Source organism: Nannobrachium achirus (genome assembly GCF_963921795.1).
Source record: "Nannobrachium achirus genome assembly, chromosome: 2".
In the NCBI taxonomy this organism is placed as follows: Eukaryota; Metazoa; Chordata; class Actinopteri; order Myctophiformes; family Myctophidae; genus Nannobrachium; species Nannobrachium achirus.
In genome coordinates this window covers 62,329,889-62,345,120 of record NC_137811.1, presented here as the reverse complement: position 1 = coordinate 62,345,120, position 15,232 = coordinate 62,329,889, and the positions used below count along the sequence as shown (strand labels likewise).

The 15,232-nt window shown below is 41.1% G+C and overlaps 1 protein-coding gene across 2 annotated transcripts in view; it reads left to right on the top strand.

The window, feature by feature from the left end:
• The window catches only part of lpcat3 (lysophosphatidylcholine acyltransferase 3), a 33,439-nt gene extending 18,505 nt beyond the window's left edge, over positions 1 to 14,934 (top strand). The window contains exons 9-13 of one of the 2 annotated variants that reach the window (XM_080738576.1): positions 38 to 204; positions 7,888 to 8,035; positions 9,458 to 9,613; positions 10,947 to 11,077; positions 12,446 to 14,934. In XM_080738576.1, the coding sequence (XP_080594702.1) occupies positions 38 to 204; positions 7,888 to 8,035; positions 9,458 to 9,613; positions 10,947 to 11,066 (591 nt within the window). In that variant the 3' untranslated portion in view covers positions 11,067 to 11,077; positions 12,446 to 14,934. Of the gene's footprint in view, positions 1 to 37; positions 205 to 7,887; positions 8,036 to 9,457; positions 9,614 to 10,946 lie in introns of both variants that reach the window. The other variant, XM_080738575.1, reaches the window with a different exon arrangement.
• The last annotated feature ends 298 nt before the right edge of the window (positions 14,935 to 15,232 follow it).

Sequence of the window (15,232 nt, the reverse complement as noted above, 5' to 3'; positions counted from 1 at the left end):
TCCAGTCTGACTCGACTGTGCCGTCTGCATTTTTCAGGAGGGTGTGTGTGTACTCGCCGGCCTGGGCTATAACGGAACGGGACCGGATGGACAGCACAAGTGGGACGCCTGTGCCAACATGAAGATGTGGCTGTTTGAGACCACGCCTCTATTCACGGGAACGATAGCCTCATTCAATATCAATACCAACGCCTGGGCGGCCAGGTCAGTGTCTCATATCAACCGTTGATCTTTCTCTGCGTCTCTCCCTGAAGCGTATCTTTCACTCAGTGCTTTACGTCAGCGGTCTCTCTATTCTGAGCTGTATCTCTCACTGTTTCCTTCCATCTCACCTCCACCACCTGTCTCTGGGTCTCGCCTCAACCATTTCTTAAGAGTTTCTTACCTCAGCCACCTGTCTTGCTGTCTGTATCTCAGGTTATTTTACAGTGCTGTAAAATGTAATGATCTACTTGGTTGCTAACTGTTAAACACAGAGTAAGGAGATGTCATTCATTGTGTATAGTAGGCAACGCTTCCTTAGAAATGAATAACCGTGCCTCCTGGCTAGCCTTCTCTCTGCCACGTCGTTAAAAAAGTCTCTCATTCCCACTGCCAGGGATAATAATGGTACGAGGTGATTGGTGCTGTGGCTCGGTGCTGTCTTGTTGCCGCACATCAAGATGGTCCTCGTTTCTTTCTTTTTGCATGTTCACGGGGGTTTCGTCCCGCTGCTCCAGTTTGCTCCCACACCAAAAGACATGTTAGGAACATGCTGTACTGCCAATGCCCTTTGTTCCCTTTTTAGTTGAAAGTGAACAAAGTTGCATTTCAGTATAGTGTAGTGCAGTGTTTCTCAACCACTGTGCCTGGGGACCTTTGGTGTGCCCCTGAGAAGGGTCAAGTGTGCCCCTTGAAACTGCTTGAAAGACAGTATTGTATTTGTCATTTTAAAAATGATTTAAACTAGTGAAAACAGCCGATCTACAAGCACACAATGCCTCGCACCACAAGGCGTTGTGTGCTTGTAGATCTGCTGTTTTCACTACTGTTGTGCGACAGCCTTGTAAGATGAAGCAGGGCTTTACTTTGCGAGGAAAAGTACAAATTTGAAACTTGGATATACAAGGTTTCTTCCCGACAGTGACAATATTTACGCCCCCGTATTATGTTGGTGTGCGCAAGGATTCTTGGGACATGAAAAGTGTGCCCATGCAAAAAAAAAGTTGAGAAACACTGGTGTAAAGATCTCTGAAACACACTTGAAAGCTGAAACTTGTTAGTGTGGTTGCCCTACAGGGACAACCAGACTATAGTACTTGGCCGACTTTATTCCATCTTCCATCGTCCTAAGTAAACCTTTTTTTATTTTGCCGCGCTACTCCTCCCACAGTTTTGGTGGCACGCACTTGGGCCATATGTCAAATAGACTGGCTTCATCGGGAAGTGCATGCGTGCATTTTGCTAAGATATACATTATATAGCTTAATTTATATAAATATATTCGTGAATTCATTTTCTCTTTTGACTTTAATCAAAAAATAAACTTTCCCCATAATATGGAGATGGCTGACATCATAGACCACATGAGACTGACACAGTATGTCCATATATGGGCTTTCCAAGATATGGGCTTAATATTGATGACATCAGGGATCTCCATATATGGGCATAAAAGGGACAAGGATTGACACAGAGATCTCCATAAATGGCCATTCATTTATTGACTTGAATGGGGAAAATTCAAATGGTAAGACGAAATTCATTTTTGAAATTCTCGTCAAACACACTTGCAATTTCCAATTGCATCTTTCTAGTTTGAAACTCAACTGCAACAGTTGCAAACATCTCAACTAGTGAAACTAGTTTCATGCAACAGTCAAAGCATTGATAACATGCCATGTGGCAATGTCAAACTAACGGTAATGACTGTTGATATTTCATGTGAATGACTCTACAACATGGCTCATCACCTAATTGGACAAAATGACTTTGTTTTTATTTGCACTGATCATTAATGTTTCCATTAATGACAATGTCCGATTTCTTGCCAGGCACCCTTATCTATAGTACTGCTGTGGTCTCTGTTGACTAGCCAGGCTTTCACCCACACTCATTTTGGCTTATTAGGCCATGTTTTTAGTGCATTTACTGCATTATAGTTTTTTCTAACTGAAAAAAGAAAAGTAGACAGTGTTAGAAGAAACAATTATGTCCTTGTCTAAAATTATTCAGTGAGAAAATGTTACTTGTAAAATTATATATACAAAGATGTCTGTATGTCCCGGATGATATTATCTAGCGGAATGTGATATGACAGATGGGGGAGGGGAGAACTAGGAAGCCTAGCTAATGAAGTGTAATAAACTATTTGCTAAATCAAGTTGGTTGCATGCAACTTTGATTATTTTTTAATTTGTTCATGTAACTGTCAAGTTGCATGGAAATGATGTTCCGTGCCGGTTGCAACCTGCAACTACTCTAGTTGTGTGAAAGTTTCACTGTGTAAAGCCAGCCTAGGTGAACTCGGATCCAAACTGGGTGAAGTGGCGGTTAGGTCTTTATGACATGTAGAATCAAAACATTGTGGTTAAAATGGTCACTGATGTAGTAGTCAGGGGACAAAGTGCAGGTTTGGAGTAAACAACATGAACTGTAGTCAACCAACAACAGGGTGAGTGTTCAACTAAATGGTGCCAAGAAAACAAGTATATCCTAGGGCAGTGTTTCTCAAATGGGGGTACGTGTACCCCTAGGGGTACGCGGGGTTACTGCAGGGGGTACAGGAGAAAATGGGAAGATGTATTTTACTGTTATATGGCTAATTGAAAACATTGACAGACTTTGTGTGAACCTGCTAATCTGAAAATTGTAAAACCAAATTACATCAATAAATTCACTTGTACAACTGTTATTGAATAGAAAGCAATGTTTATTTGCCATTATGCTGTTTTTATTTTTGACATATTGGCATTGGAACTGGACTTTTGATGAGCTTTTGATAAGCAAAATGCTGTAGTCGGGGGAAGGGGGTACTTGGCTTCACAAATCAGTATGTATAAGGGTGGTACTGCAGCCAAAAAAGATTGAGAACCACTGTCCTAGGGTGACCTGATAATGTAGCAAAGCAGTTCAAAGTGTCCTTGAGCAAGACATTGAACCCCTGCTCCCAATGAGCAGGCTGGCGCCTTGCATGATCTGCTATCGCTTTGCGAATGTATTGGTGAATGGGTGAGTGTAATGCACATTGTGAAGCGCTTTGGATGGGAGGCGTTATTGTACCATGTACCATCTATCAACAATGCAACGAGAAGTGCTACAGAGTGCTAGGGGGACGAGGTGGAGTCTGAAGACGTGAGTTTGCAGACTGCGACAGAAGATAGGGAGTGAGTCAGTTTGCTGTCTTGACTGATGGGGGAGGTCATTCCACCGTCTGGGAGCCAAGAGGGAGAACAGTCTGATAGGGGAGATGCAGAGAGGAAAGGTGGCAGGATTTGTTCCTAAGAATAAGAATGGATCACAAGATGTTATTTGCCACATTTAACTAAAGCTGGCAAAACATTGTTGGTGTTAAGCTTGTAGAAACAGTGTTTTTTGGATGTTGTTCCTAATCTTGTTATCGGGTTAGATAGTCAGAGTTGTTGTTCTTGCTTTTTGAAATGTCAGCTGCTCTTTTTGTTCTTGCTTCTAAAGAATTGTACATTATGTTTTAAATAAAACGTTTCGCGATGTGCTGGGAACCGTTAGTTTCCTCTCTGTCCACCCCACTAGTGACTGTGCGACTATGACCACCTGAATAAATCATTACATAGAATCTAGTACAATACTTTTCAATCCCCCAAAACATAGAATAGTGAATGATTTAGCACCTGAAACATAGGCAGAAGATGCACATACTGTACATGTTGAAGTAATAGCTAGAATTATTGTCTGCAATCTTAAAGGTGATACACCATGCATTTAAAAAGTATTTATGTCATATTGTTTATGTCCCAAAAACGTTTTTCAAAAGGTTTGAGGCTAAATTACCACTCCTGAATAGAGAGACTCTCATTTTTGAATGGCTCTCAGAGCATTTCAGCTGCAGTACCACCTTTGGCCTGAACTTTATTTTTTTTGATGATGACGTCACAATCGGCAGCAAATCTGGAGAGCCTGTTTTGAGAACCCGTGGGATACTTTTAACCTTCGCCTTCTCAAAACCAGAGAAAGACACAACGGTCAGAAATGGGACTTTGTGAGGATAGAAGGTGCTAGTGGGACCCCAAAAAAAGGTTTTAAAATAGGAAAAGTGAAATTTCATGGTGTATCACCTTTAAACGTCACCTAGATGGATATCAGTTAACACTGTGAGGGGAAAAAACATTTTATCTCTCCACTCTAGTCTGTACTCTGTAACTATCCTGTCTATCCTGTTTCATTCATTCTTATTTCTCTACTCTTACATGTACCTATCCTGTGTTTCATTCTTATTTCTCTGCTCTTACATGTACCTATCCTGTGTTTCATTCTTATTTCTCTGCTCTTACATGTACCTATCCTGTGTTCTGATAACCTGAATTTCCCACGGGGGATCAATTAGTTTTATCTTGGACGAAATTAGCACCCCTTTAATACCTTTTGAGGGCGTTCCTCCTGGTATGATTATGGGAGCTGCCGGTGAGATTACAACCAATTACATCACTGCTGTACTAATGATGGCAGTGAAGGAAGCAGGAACCACAGGGAGGAATATCTATACTGTCACTTCCAGAATGGACGTAAAGGTTTCCATGGCAACGTCAGTAGTTTACAATAACGAACAGTTGATTCAGGTGTCAATCATTTATACCTACCGTTTCATCTGGCCCTCCATAATTTAATTTAATAGGACAATCATTTATGCATAAATAAAAACTTTTATCTGGCCCTGCAGTAGTTTTCATAACGGCTAGTTGTGTGTGTGTGTGTGTGTGTGTGTGTGTGTGTGTGTGTGTGTGTGTGTGTGTGTGTGTGTGTGTGTGTGTGTGTGTGTGTGTGTGTGTGTGTGTGTGTGTGTGTGTGTGTGTGTGTGTGTGTGTGTGTGTGTGTGTGTGTGTGTGTGTGTGTGTGTGTGTGTGTGTGTGTGTGGTAGGAACCCATAACAAGTCTGTCTTTGTGTCCATGGTTAAACACACCTGTTTCACCACCTCACTCATCTGGACATATTGTCAAGGTACAGAGCAAGCAGTCATCCCTAAGTGTAGTCAAACTTAAAATGTCTCTCCTTGGTCGACCTACATGCTCAACGGGTCTAGTTATATTTAGGCAAGTACTACCAACTTATAATTCTCTGGCACACATTCAAGCCATTTCGATAACAAAAGGACCCAGTTACAGCATCTAACATTTATTAGATAAACATTACCTTCGTCAGGACTACAACATAGTACCTATTGTACAAAAATCAGTGTTAAGCTGACAAAGGCGACATTGTTGTGACCATGATAACAAATGTAGCTCTTTCTGACAAATGGTATGCTTGGAACAACAGTTCCAGTTTGCCATAAACAATTTGTTTAACTGTTTGAAAGGACCTGACTATTATCATAAGGTACAATAAAAGGACATATTCAGGCACACATCAACAACAGGTTTGAGTTGGAGATTAACATGGGAGTTTCTAACCCTTTTTGTGCCTATCCCGAACAAGTTCGGCTTTATTTCAATCCAATACAATGTTTTTTTTGCTATTTTACTTACCCTGAGTTGCTTGTAGAGATGTGGGTGGTCTTGGCTCGTCCTACGCTTTCCAATGAGTGATCCTAGATGGTCCAATGATTTATTCCATTGAAAATGGTTTAAAATAAAGTTTAGAGCCCCCCCCAAAAAAACTCAATCTATACTGTCGGCGGCGCGACGTATTCCGGGGTGCCTATCCCGGACTAGTCCGGGATATTTAATAAAATGAATTAATTAATCAGAGGCCTCAACGAAGCCCCGGTCTAATTTTCCATCCATGGCCGGGGCCGCGACTCTGTTTACATCGGCCCGTAATCGGGCAACGCTGCCGCACCGCGCCGCCCACTTCAATACAAACTCACATCTTTAGAGACCTTTTTCTCTGAACTGTGTTCCCAGTGCAGCGACATAGTTTTTTTGCGACTAAAATAGCTTCAGATCGGGCTTCTAAAAAATAAAGAAGCTAATAGCTAACTGTTAGCTAACTTCCTCCTCTCGTCATCCATAACAGTGGGTGCAGTGAAATCACAAGGCACTACTGCCTCTGTAGACGGATGTTATAGCCTATACAGAAATGTCTGGCACTCTAGCGGCACCTTGTGGCCCAGGCACAGTATGAGTTAACAATTGACTTTATTATTTTATTATCTTTGCTCCTCTGTACCAAAGTGTACAGTTTAAAGTCACAGAAGTACCCTCAGTTCAGTGACTCCAGTCTTCATTGTTTGCTCTTGTCTTCAGCAGTACTATGATAAGAGCAGTTATTCTTCTCAACCTTTTTAATTTTAAAGATCCCCTATCTGATAAACATTAGGCCATGGTCCCCCATTTTCTTTTTGTCGTTATGCCATTAATTCCTCACCACACACACTTTGTGTGTGTTGTCACTGCTGTTGTATCCTACTGACTCACCTGCCAGTGAGGAGCCTCCACTGGGAGGACGTAGAGCCTTCGTCCTACTCCTCCCGCCCAACACTCCCTTCTGACACGTGCTTCCCCAGCCCGTAGGAATATGTGCAGTGGTGAATATCACCGTCCCCGCCCGCCTTCCCTCCCCTGAACAATTGTATGCCAATTGTGTTTGTACAGTATAGAGTAGACGCTAAACAAAGCCGGAAGCACCACGGTGGATTCAAACTCACAACCTCTGTGGTTCTGGGCATAAATGGATAAGATCCCCATCTGTTTAAGATCTCTAAGAACATTTCTAAGGTTGGTCTGTAATTTGGTCCATAATTCCTTCACTGTAGGTGTAGAGATAAATGTTCTTGTACGTTCTCTAGTAGTGAAAATACTTGTACAGGTTATAATGGTGAAGATTAACTATCAATAATTTAGTTGGGATTTGGAACCCCATGACCCCTGGTTGAGAACCAGTTGATAAAGACCTCATTGAACTCGACTGACGGGCAGTGTCGTTCTGGAGAATCGAGTTCAGATGTTTCCTGTCATCTCAGTTGCTATGCAACAACAACTGGCAGGTGAGAGGAGTGCGAGTTGATAAGTAGCTATGGGGGAAGTTGGTAGAAAAACCCATTAAGCGCTTTTTGGTTGGCTGTCCTTGTACAGCCATGTGGAGGTAAACGGCTCTAAAAGCACCACTTTTCTGTCATCTTGCACTCACAATACAACAGAATTGTATTGTCAGCGACTGATTCTCTCGAGTGAAGTTTTTCCCTTCTGCAGTTTGTAATTAATTGGATGATTGGTTGCAATGCTTTGTGGGTCAGCTTAGTCTTTGAAACTGACAGGTTCACAACAGTATCCTTCTAGGTCATGAAATCTATCTTTTTCTCATTTCATTTGCATAATTCCACTGAGTTGTAATTAAAGCTGCATATGTCTCTACCTCACTAAACTTTAAAGACAAGCCGTTAGAGCAGGACTATTTTTAATATCAGTAGGAGTATTTGGGAGTTTTCTGGTGAAATGCTCTTTTCTGTGACTTGCATAAGGTCAGATAACAACCATATTATTCCCTCTGGAGAGAAGCAATCAGCAGTAAGTCCCACTGTGATGTCGGCACAAGCTTGTAGATTTTGTTCTTTTTGGCAAGCAATACCCTTGTGCAGTGGGGTATAAATTAAGCTTTAGGCTTCACCTCACCTCATTTGCCTCCTGTCCTCATGCACTGATCAGTGATACTGTAGATGTAAAGACAACCGATGCCTCATGTCATGGCTTGCTTTTGTTGTCTTTATTTTCCAGGCATGTGTTCAAGCGCTTGAAGTTCTTGGGCAATAAGCTCTTATCTCAAGTCCTCACGCTGGTGTTCCTGGCTATCTGGCACGGCCTGCACTCCGGATACATCCTCTGCTTCTCCATGGAGTTCATCATTGTCACTGTAGAAAGACAGGTATGTAACAGACAGACAGAGGCCAGTCTTCGAAGCGGGGATGGGTAACTTTGCTTTTGTTACGGAACAGTAATTCCTTAGGTCATGTGAGGTAAACAAGAATTCAGTGTGAAGCTCACACATATTCACAGGGCTGTTGACACATTCTAAGATATATTATTAACAGCGTGAAATCTCTCAGTTGACACACTAGAGTGTGTCCTCCAAACCCCAATTTTTCTTTCAACCCCACGAACGGTCTTAATGGTGAAGGGTGGAACTTTCAAAATGAACAAATGTGGTTTTGTTTCCATTCAAGATTTCACTTAATTATGCACAATGTTCACTGATACAATTTCCTACCTCATGCAACTTTCATTAAGTATAATAAAATGTTCCAGTTCTGTCACTACAATGCTTGCATGAGGAGTTCAGTTACATGTGAGGCTCATTTGATTAACAGTTTTCAGGTAAGCTCCCTGTCTCTCATGCCCTTGAGGTTCTGGTGTGTAGTACATGCACACGCTGCGGACATTATTTTTGTACAAAGGTTCCATTGTTCACCTTTAAAGATGACTAATTATTTTGGATTTAAGCAAATCGTGGATATTTCATTTTGGATGGTAAATGCTTGGATAGTGCTACAGTTAAATAATAAACAGCTTACTTGCTGCTTGGGTCATTATGAATTAAAATATAGCATGGCATAATGTGAACCAATAATGTTCCAAAAATGATGCCTTTTGCTTCTAAAGTGTTTGTGTCAGAGGTTAATGTTAACATCAGAGAAAGCTGAATATGCACTGCTGACCTGTTAAAAACAAGTTTGTGAACTAATTTGATTTAGGCACAGAGCGACAACTGGATATACTTTGGTCGGAGGGAATAATTCTACTTGTGTTTCTGTGGGTAACGTTCTAGAGTGATCCTTTACACAAAATGCTTGACATTCCAGTTGTCCATGGTTGCTCTAGAGATGAATGGCCAAGCCAGATTTGCAACACACGCTGCAATAGACACATTTCTCAATGTATCTAAAATTGAGACACATTGTCTGAGAATTAATCATTTGACTTTAAAATCCAACCTTGGGAGATGGCTTAAAGCAAATGGCTTGTAAGTGACCTGCTCAATTTGTCACTGCTCTCATTTTTATTCATACACCGTAATTGTTTTGTATTCTGTACCATGTCTACCTACCTGTATTGACATTGTTATAGATCACTGATTTTAACGACCTGCTCTGAGACTACAGCTGAAAATTAGCTCTTTTCTAACTCAGGATCATTGATGTTAATGTGAAAACTGAAATGTTGGATAATGCGCACTGTGACTGGTAAATAAATAATTAACTTTAAGGCTGAATCCGCTGTAATCAAATATTACCATTGTTATATTTGAGTACCAAAACAGTGTGTCTGTGTGTGTGTGTGTCTGTCTCAGGCCCAGGCGCTGATAAGGGACAGTCCATCGCTGACCAAACTGGCCAACAGTCCTGTGTACCCTCTCATCTACATAGTTCAACAGTTTATCCACTGGCTCTTCATGGGCTACCCTCTAGTAGCATTCTGCCTCTTCACCTACGACAAATGGCTTAAGGTACCTCACCACACACAGTATAAGAATACACACATGGGCTAGGTCTGCACATTTTATTTTTCTATTTGTTTTCTCCACAATTTATTTGTGATACCATAATCTGGGGGGAAAAATTAACCACTTTCAACCTTGTGTCCCTATTTTGAGACTGTCATTTATAGGCAAACATTTAAATTTATAATTTTACAATCTAATCACAACAGAGCACAAAAGGTTTAAAGCACTGGACGGATGTCTCCTCTTTTTCTTTTTTTTCTTTTTTTTATTCAGTGCAAACAATTCAACATCACAATGATAATACATTCCCAGTGCACTTTTTTTTTTCTCAAGCTGCCGACAGACAGTCCACAAAAACAACACAAAACAAAGCAAAACAGACAATGACTAAACTTACAAAGTAAACAAAAGACAAAAAGACAAACCAGAACGGATGCCTCCTCTGAAACACATGGAGTCTCAAGCTGCTTCTTTGCACCTGCCATTGAAAACCTTCACTGGGAGGGCGTAATGCGTGCAGAGGAACATGCTATGCCCTGCACATGCTATGCCCCGCCCCCAAAAACACTAATTGTGTTTGTTGAAGCACCCGGCCATGCCGGAATCAAGGGGACTGCCCATAAGTCCGAAGGTTCATTAGTCCGAAGGTTCATTAGTCCGAATTTAGTTAGGGTTACTGAGGTTAAGGTTAGGGTTAGAGTTAGGCATAGTATTCTTAACAAATTCGGACTAATGAACCTTCAGACTAATGAACCTTCGGACCAATGCCATGGCACCGGAATCAAAGTACAAGCTTCACCCCTGTGCCACCCGTACACCAGAGTTGTACAGTTATGATATTTTACAACTTGGTATGTTTGCTTCACTGAAATATTGCCTTTTCATTAGCGCCCACTTTAAAGATTCGTTTTTTGGGGCTTTTATGCCTTTATTTGATAGAACAGTAGACTGACAGGAAACGGGGAGAGATGGGGAGTGACACGCGGCAAAGGCCGTCCGGATCGGGAATCGAACCGGCGACGTCGCCAGCCATCCATGCCTATGTGGCAATGGCTATGTGGTATGCACCTGGACCAGTAAGCCATCGGGCGCCGCAGTAGCTCACTCCTCATCATCCACTGCTGTCTGAAAACCTCTGCCCTAGCAAATTTCTTTGTATTACTACTTTGCCTAGTATTTAGAGACCGATGCTAGTTAGATTATCCAGATGTACTGATTAAACATTCATACTGGACAATTATCATTACCTCCTAAGAAACAAAGCAACATGGTTGTTTATGCTTGTGTGAGGAAAAAACATTTCAATTAATTGATTTCTGTCCCCTCTGTTTTCCAGGTGTATTCGTCAGTCTATTTCTGCGGTCACTTGTTCTTCTTGGCAGCCTATTTAAGCATACCATACCTCCGTAAGGCACTGGTGCCCCGGAAAGAACGGACTGAGAAGAAGGAGGACTAAACTTCTACCTGGTAAACAAATTATAACAAACCACCTGTTTTGCCAAGGTGATTTTTACACTACCAAATCCCAGTCCAACGTAAATTGATTGCTCGGATGAAACCAGAACGTTTTCATTGATTGATTGAATACTTTGCTAGACAGCACAAGGTACAGTCAGACATTTGAGTTCTGTGTTTAAATTATGAGTTCCTGAAAAGCCCAAAGGCTTGCAGAGTGGCTCAGTGGTTAGTACTGAAGCCTCACAACAAGAAGGCTCTCTGAAGACTGTCGCATGTTCTCCTCATGATCACATTTTACCCCAGGTACTCCAGGTTCCTCCCACCGAAACACATGCATGTTAGGGACATACTCATTGCCAAGGCCCTTGACCAAGAACTGGATCTGTTCCCTCAAGCCAGTTCTCCGACACAGCAGCGGAAGAAGTCGGAAAGCGTCTGCAGTCGCAAGAGACGTTTGCTGTCGATATCGCCGTACCGACGGATCAGAACCCGTCGATGAACAACTGAGCATGTTCAGTCGTTTGCCTTTCCGACTAGCCGCCGGCAGTGATGAGGGGCGGAAAAAACCCACTGTAGAGTGGACCTGTAGTCTGCTACTGGTGCAGAAGCCAAGTCTAAAAAGCCAGAGACATTTGCCCGTCGCACATTTGAACTAGATTTATTCTCAATTTCAATTCTCAATTCCTCTACTGTATATCAATTGATCAACTCCAAAGCTAGCACTAGCACTAATGCTCTGTGTTCATGTTTGCGTCCGAGCTGAAAGTGTTGCCAGATTCTGCGAGTGAAACAGGTGACCAGGTCTATGAAAACAAGACCAAAAGAAGCGACCAGTTTCACCACTTGAGCCCTATTACTTTAGCTATTTTCTAAAAGAATCTTGAAAGCAAGCCCAAATAAGCAACTACACTTCAGAAACAAGCCCAAACTAAAGCAACCCTTAACTATGTTCTTGTTTTCCTGTAAAGTCGCTTATAATGAGCAGACCAGGCAACACTGCCAGGCCAGCGTTGCAGGCTACTGAGGTGTCATCCGAATGCAATGTTCCGTCCCCCGAGAGCAGACTGCAACATACTAGCAGTTTGAAGCAGTTGGAAGTAGTCTGTTTGGTGGAGAGACACCTTTAGCGTTGCTCAGTAGCTGCCCCACTGTTCCATATAGTTAGGATGGGACGAATTCTGCGTTAGGATGGGACAAATTCTGCGTTGTGTAAATGAGACAAACCAAATTTAAGTGAGTAAATTGTATCAATATGTTCAGTATTCTTTAGCTAGTCCTGTTATTTAAGTATGGTTTTGATGTGAATTTAATTTAGTTTTCTTTTTTTGCTTTACGGGTTATGTAATGTTTTGAATGTCACTCTGTTTTACACTCCAGGTCGCTAGCTGATTATCCACCCAGGATGCATCTGAAGGGAACTGTCTTAAACAAGGAACAGATCAGAAAATATTTTAAGGCCTTTAGTAATATATATTATATGTCAGTGTAAAATAAAATTCTTTCTATATATTTTTTTGTGTTTAAAAAAAATGTGGGTGGGAGTTTTTACAAACATTGGGAGAAAACGTTTACAGGAAGTGACCGTTGTGCCACATGGGTAATCGTGAGCCAATCAGGGGTGATTTCCTGTTTTTATTTTGTTAATTTCTTTCTTTTTTTGTATGTGGGCGGGGCACAAAGAACTTGAGAGGCTGAAGTATTGTGTACACAAAGTTTTGCACTTGCCAGTCACGGGTTTTGAGTCAGTCGGTAATGACTCTTTGTAATAGTTTTGTTCTGTTTTATTTCCCTCTGTGTCTCTAAACTCATGTGCTCCCCACAGTCACTCATAGTGAACCTTAACAGGGCAAAAGGTTCAGGCACAACAAAAATGTATTTGGCACTTTCAGATGTAATAATAATGACGTGCATTTTCTTTGCTTGTTGGAGAAGTAAGGACTGCTGCTCTTGACGGGGAATGGTAATACTGGGGATGGGATTTGTGGCACTCACTCACAAACGAAACACTGTAAAACAACACTGTATACTAACACTCAACAACTCCGCTCGAAAATGGCCTTGTATTTCAATGAATGTTTATACATTTATCCTGGTTTTCATTTGATTTTCATTTTTTTGTGATGAGAGACTTGATTTTATATAGCTATTTTAGGAGGTTTTATGAAAAACAAAACAAAAAAAACAAGTACATTTTGTAGCTTTGGATAAGATTCCATCAAAGGGTTTTTCATTGTACATGTCCTGTTAATCCTATTTATAGGTACTTTTCCTGCCAACCACCTTAGAATCTCTGTTTACTCTTTGCTCCTCATATCTCGTCTCTCCTACAATAGGCCTCAGCCCTCACTTGCACTGATCTGAAAGAATTGATCTAACTTAACTCTGCAGTGGTTTACATAGACCATAATGCCTTGTGCTTCAACATAACACTGCTTGCTGGCCTAAATGTTCACAAGATGCAAAACCATAAGATGGGCATGTTTTTAGATCGATACCTTTCAGTTTTTGTCACCTTTCCCCACCAAACAAGATGTCTCAAAAACGACTTGCTGTGATGGAATTTGCTGTGCACCTTCATGCTCCCTGGATGATGAACTGTACTGATTTTGGTCAGATTGCCATGATATGTGCTGAGTGCATTCATGTCCCATAGATGATGAACCCTACCATTTGAGTGACCCCATCAACTTTATGCCACTCTGTCCAAAATGTAACGCAATATCACCTTTTTTTCTTTCTTTTTTTTTGAGTTCAGGGCTCTAAGGTTGCAATGTTGGTGCATTCAAACCATTGTGGTCCAGCACCGTGGCTAGGGGGTTCTAGTAGGGCTTTTGGACTTAAGGTAATGCTAAACTAGGATCTGGTCTATGTAAACCACAAATACAATTGTTTTATGTACAGTACTTGCATTCATGTACATTTTAAGTGACCATTGATTCTTATTTAACTACTCCATACTTCACTCCCAATACAATTATACTCCTGGATGCTGCCTAGTTAAAGCAGCTTTTCTTCTGATCATTTGGAGCTTCATTTAGAGCTTCAGTTGCATTTCTAACCGGGCACGTCATCGCTGGTTGTTATGGAAGAGAAGGCATCTCTGTCTCCTATAACCACCCAATCCAGGGATTCGAACCCCCATCCCTTGGGTCACATTATATAACCTCTTGATGACCACTGCTCTCCAGACTCACTCACTTCTTCTCATTTCAGATCTACACAAATTGGGGCTGAAGCTGTTTTGGGTATCTGGGGGTCGTCTACTATATTTAACTGGAGATCATAAAACATTTAATTATGTCCACCTTTTTGTATCGAGTGATTTTGCACTGTTTCATTATGCTTAATATCATCAAGGATGCTCTGACCCTTCATCTTTTTTTCTTTTTTTTTTTCAATATAAGTTGGTATGAATATAGACTGGATCATCTCATCTCGCCATGGGAAGGATTTTCTATTGGGCCTGCATGGTCTAGTCTTGAGGCACAGTATGTGAAGGGAGAGCCTGCCACAACTCTGCTTCCCCTCTAAAAAAAGAAGGGTTTCATTAAAAAATGTTACGTTTTGTTATTGTTTGGGTGTCTGTATAGGGGTACTAAAATGATGTGATGATATCTACGAAAAAAGTAATCCATAATTAAGCAGAGAGATTGTCATATATTTAACAATTCTGAAGCTATATGCTGTATGTATGTAGCCTGCGAGCACGTTAAATCTTTTTTTCTTCCTGATGGATCAAATGTTTTAATGAAACCCTTCGAATGCAGAGACGTGTTGCATCTCATTGTAGCAGCAACCCTGATTTTAATATTTATACGTTACATCAGTGATTATGAATTGATGTAAAATAATTGTTTCAAGAGACTACTTTTTTGCCTTATTGCTACCAAATGTAAAATAGGAAAAGGAAAATAAATGGGGTGGGGGGGTAATTTTAAATACATTTTGTAATGTTCATTAAAATGCTGGATTTAAAAGAAACGAGCAGTGTTTGTGGCTTTTTGACTTGTGATTTCTCATGGTGCGAGAAATTTCCCGTGCACGTGTGTTGCCCTCCATCTGTTTGACAGGAGCATGGGGCAAGAGGTGCGATATGACTGTGGCGTAAAGTAACCAAGTACATTTACTTAAGTACTGTACTGCAGTGCTATTTCCAATCTTCTC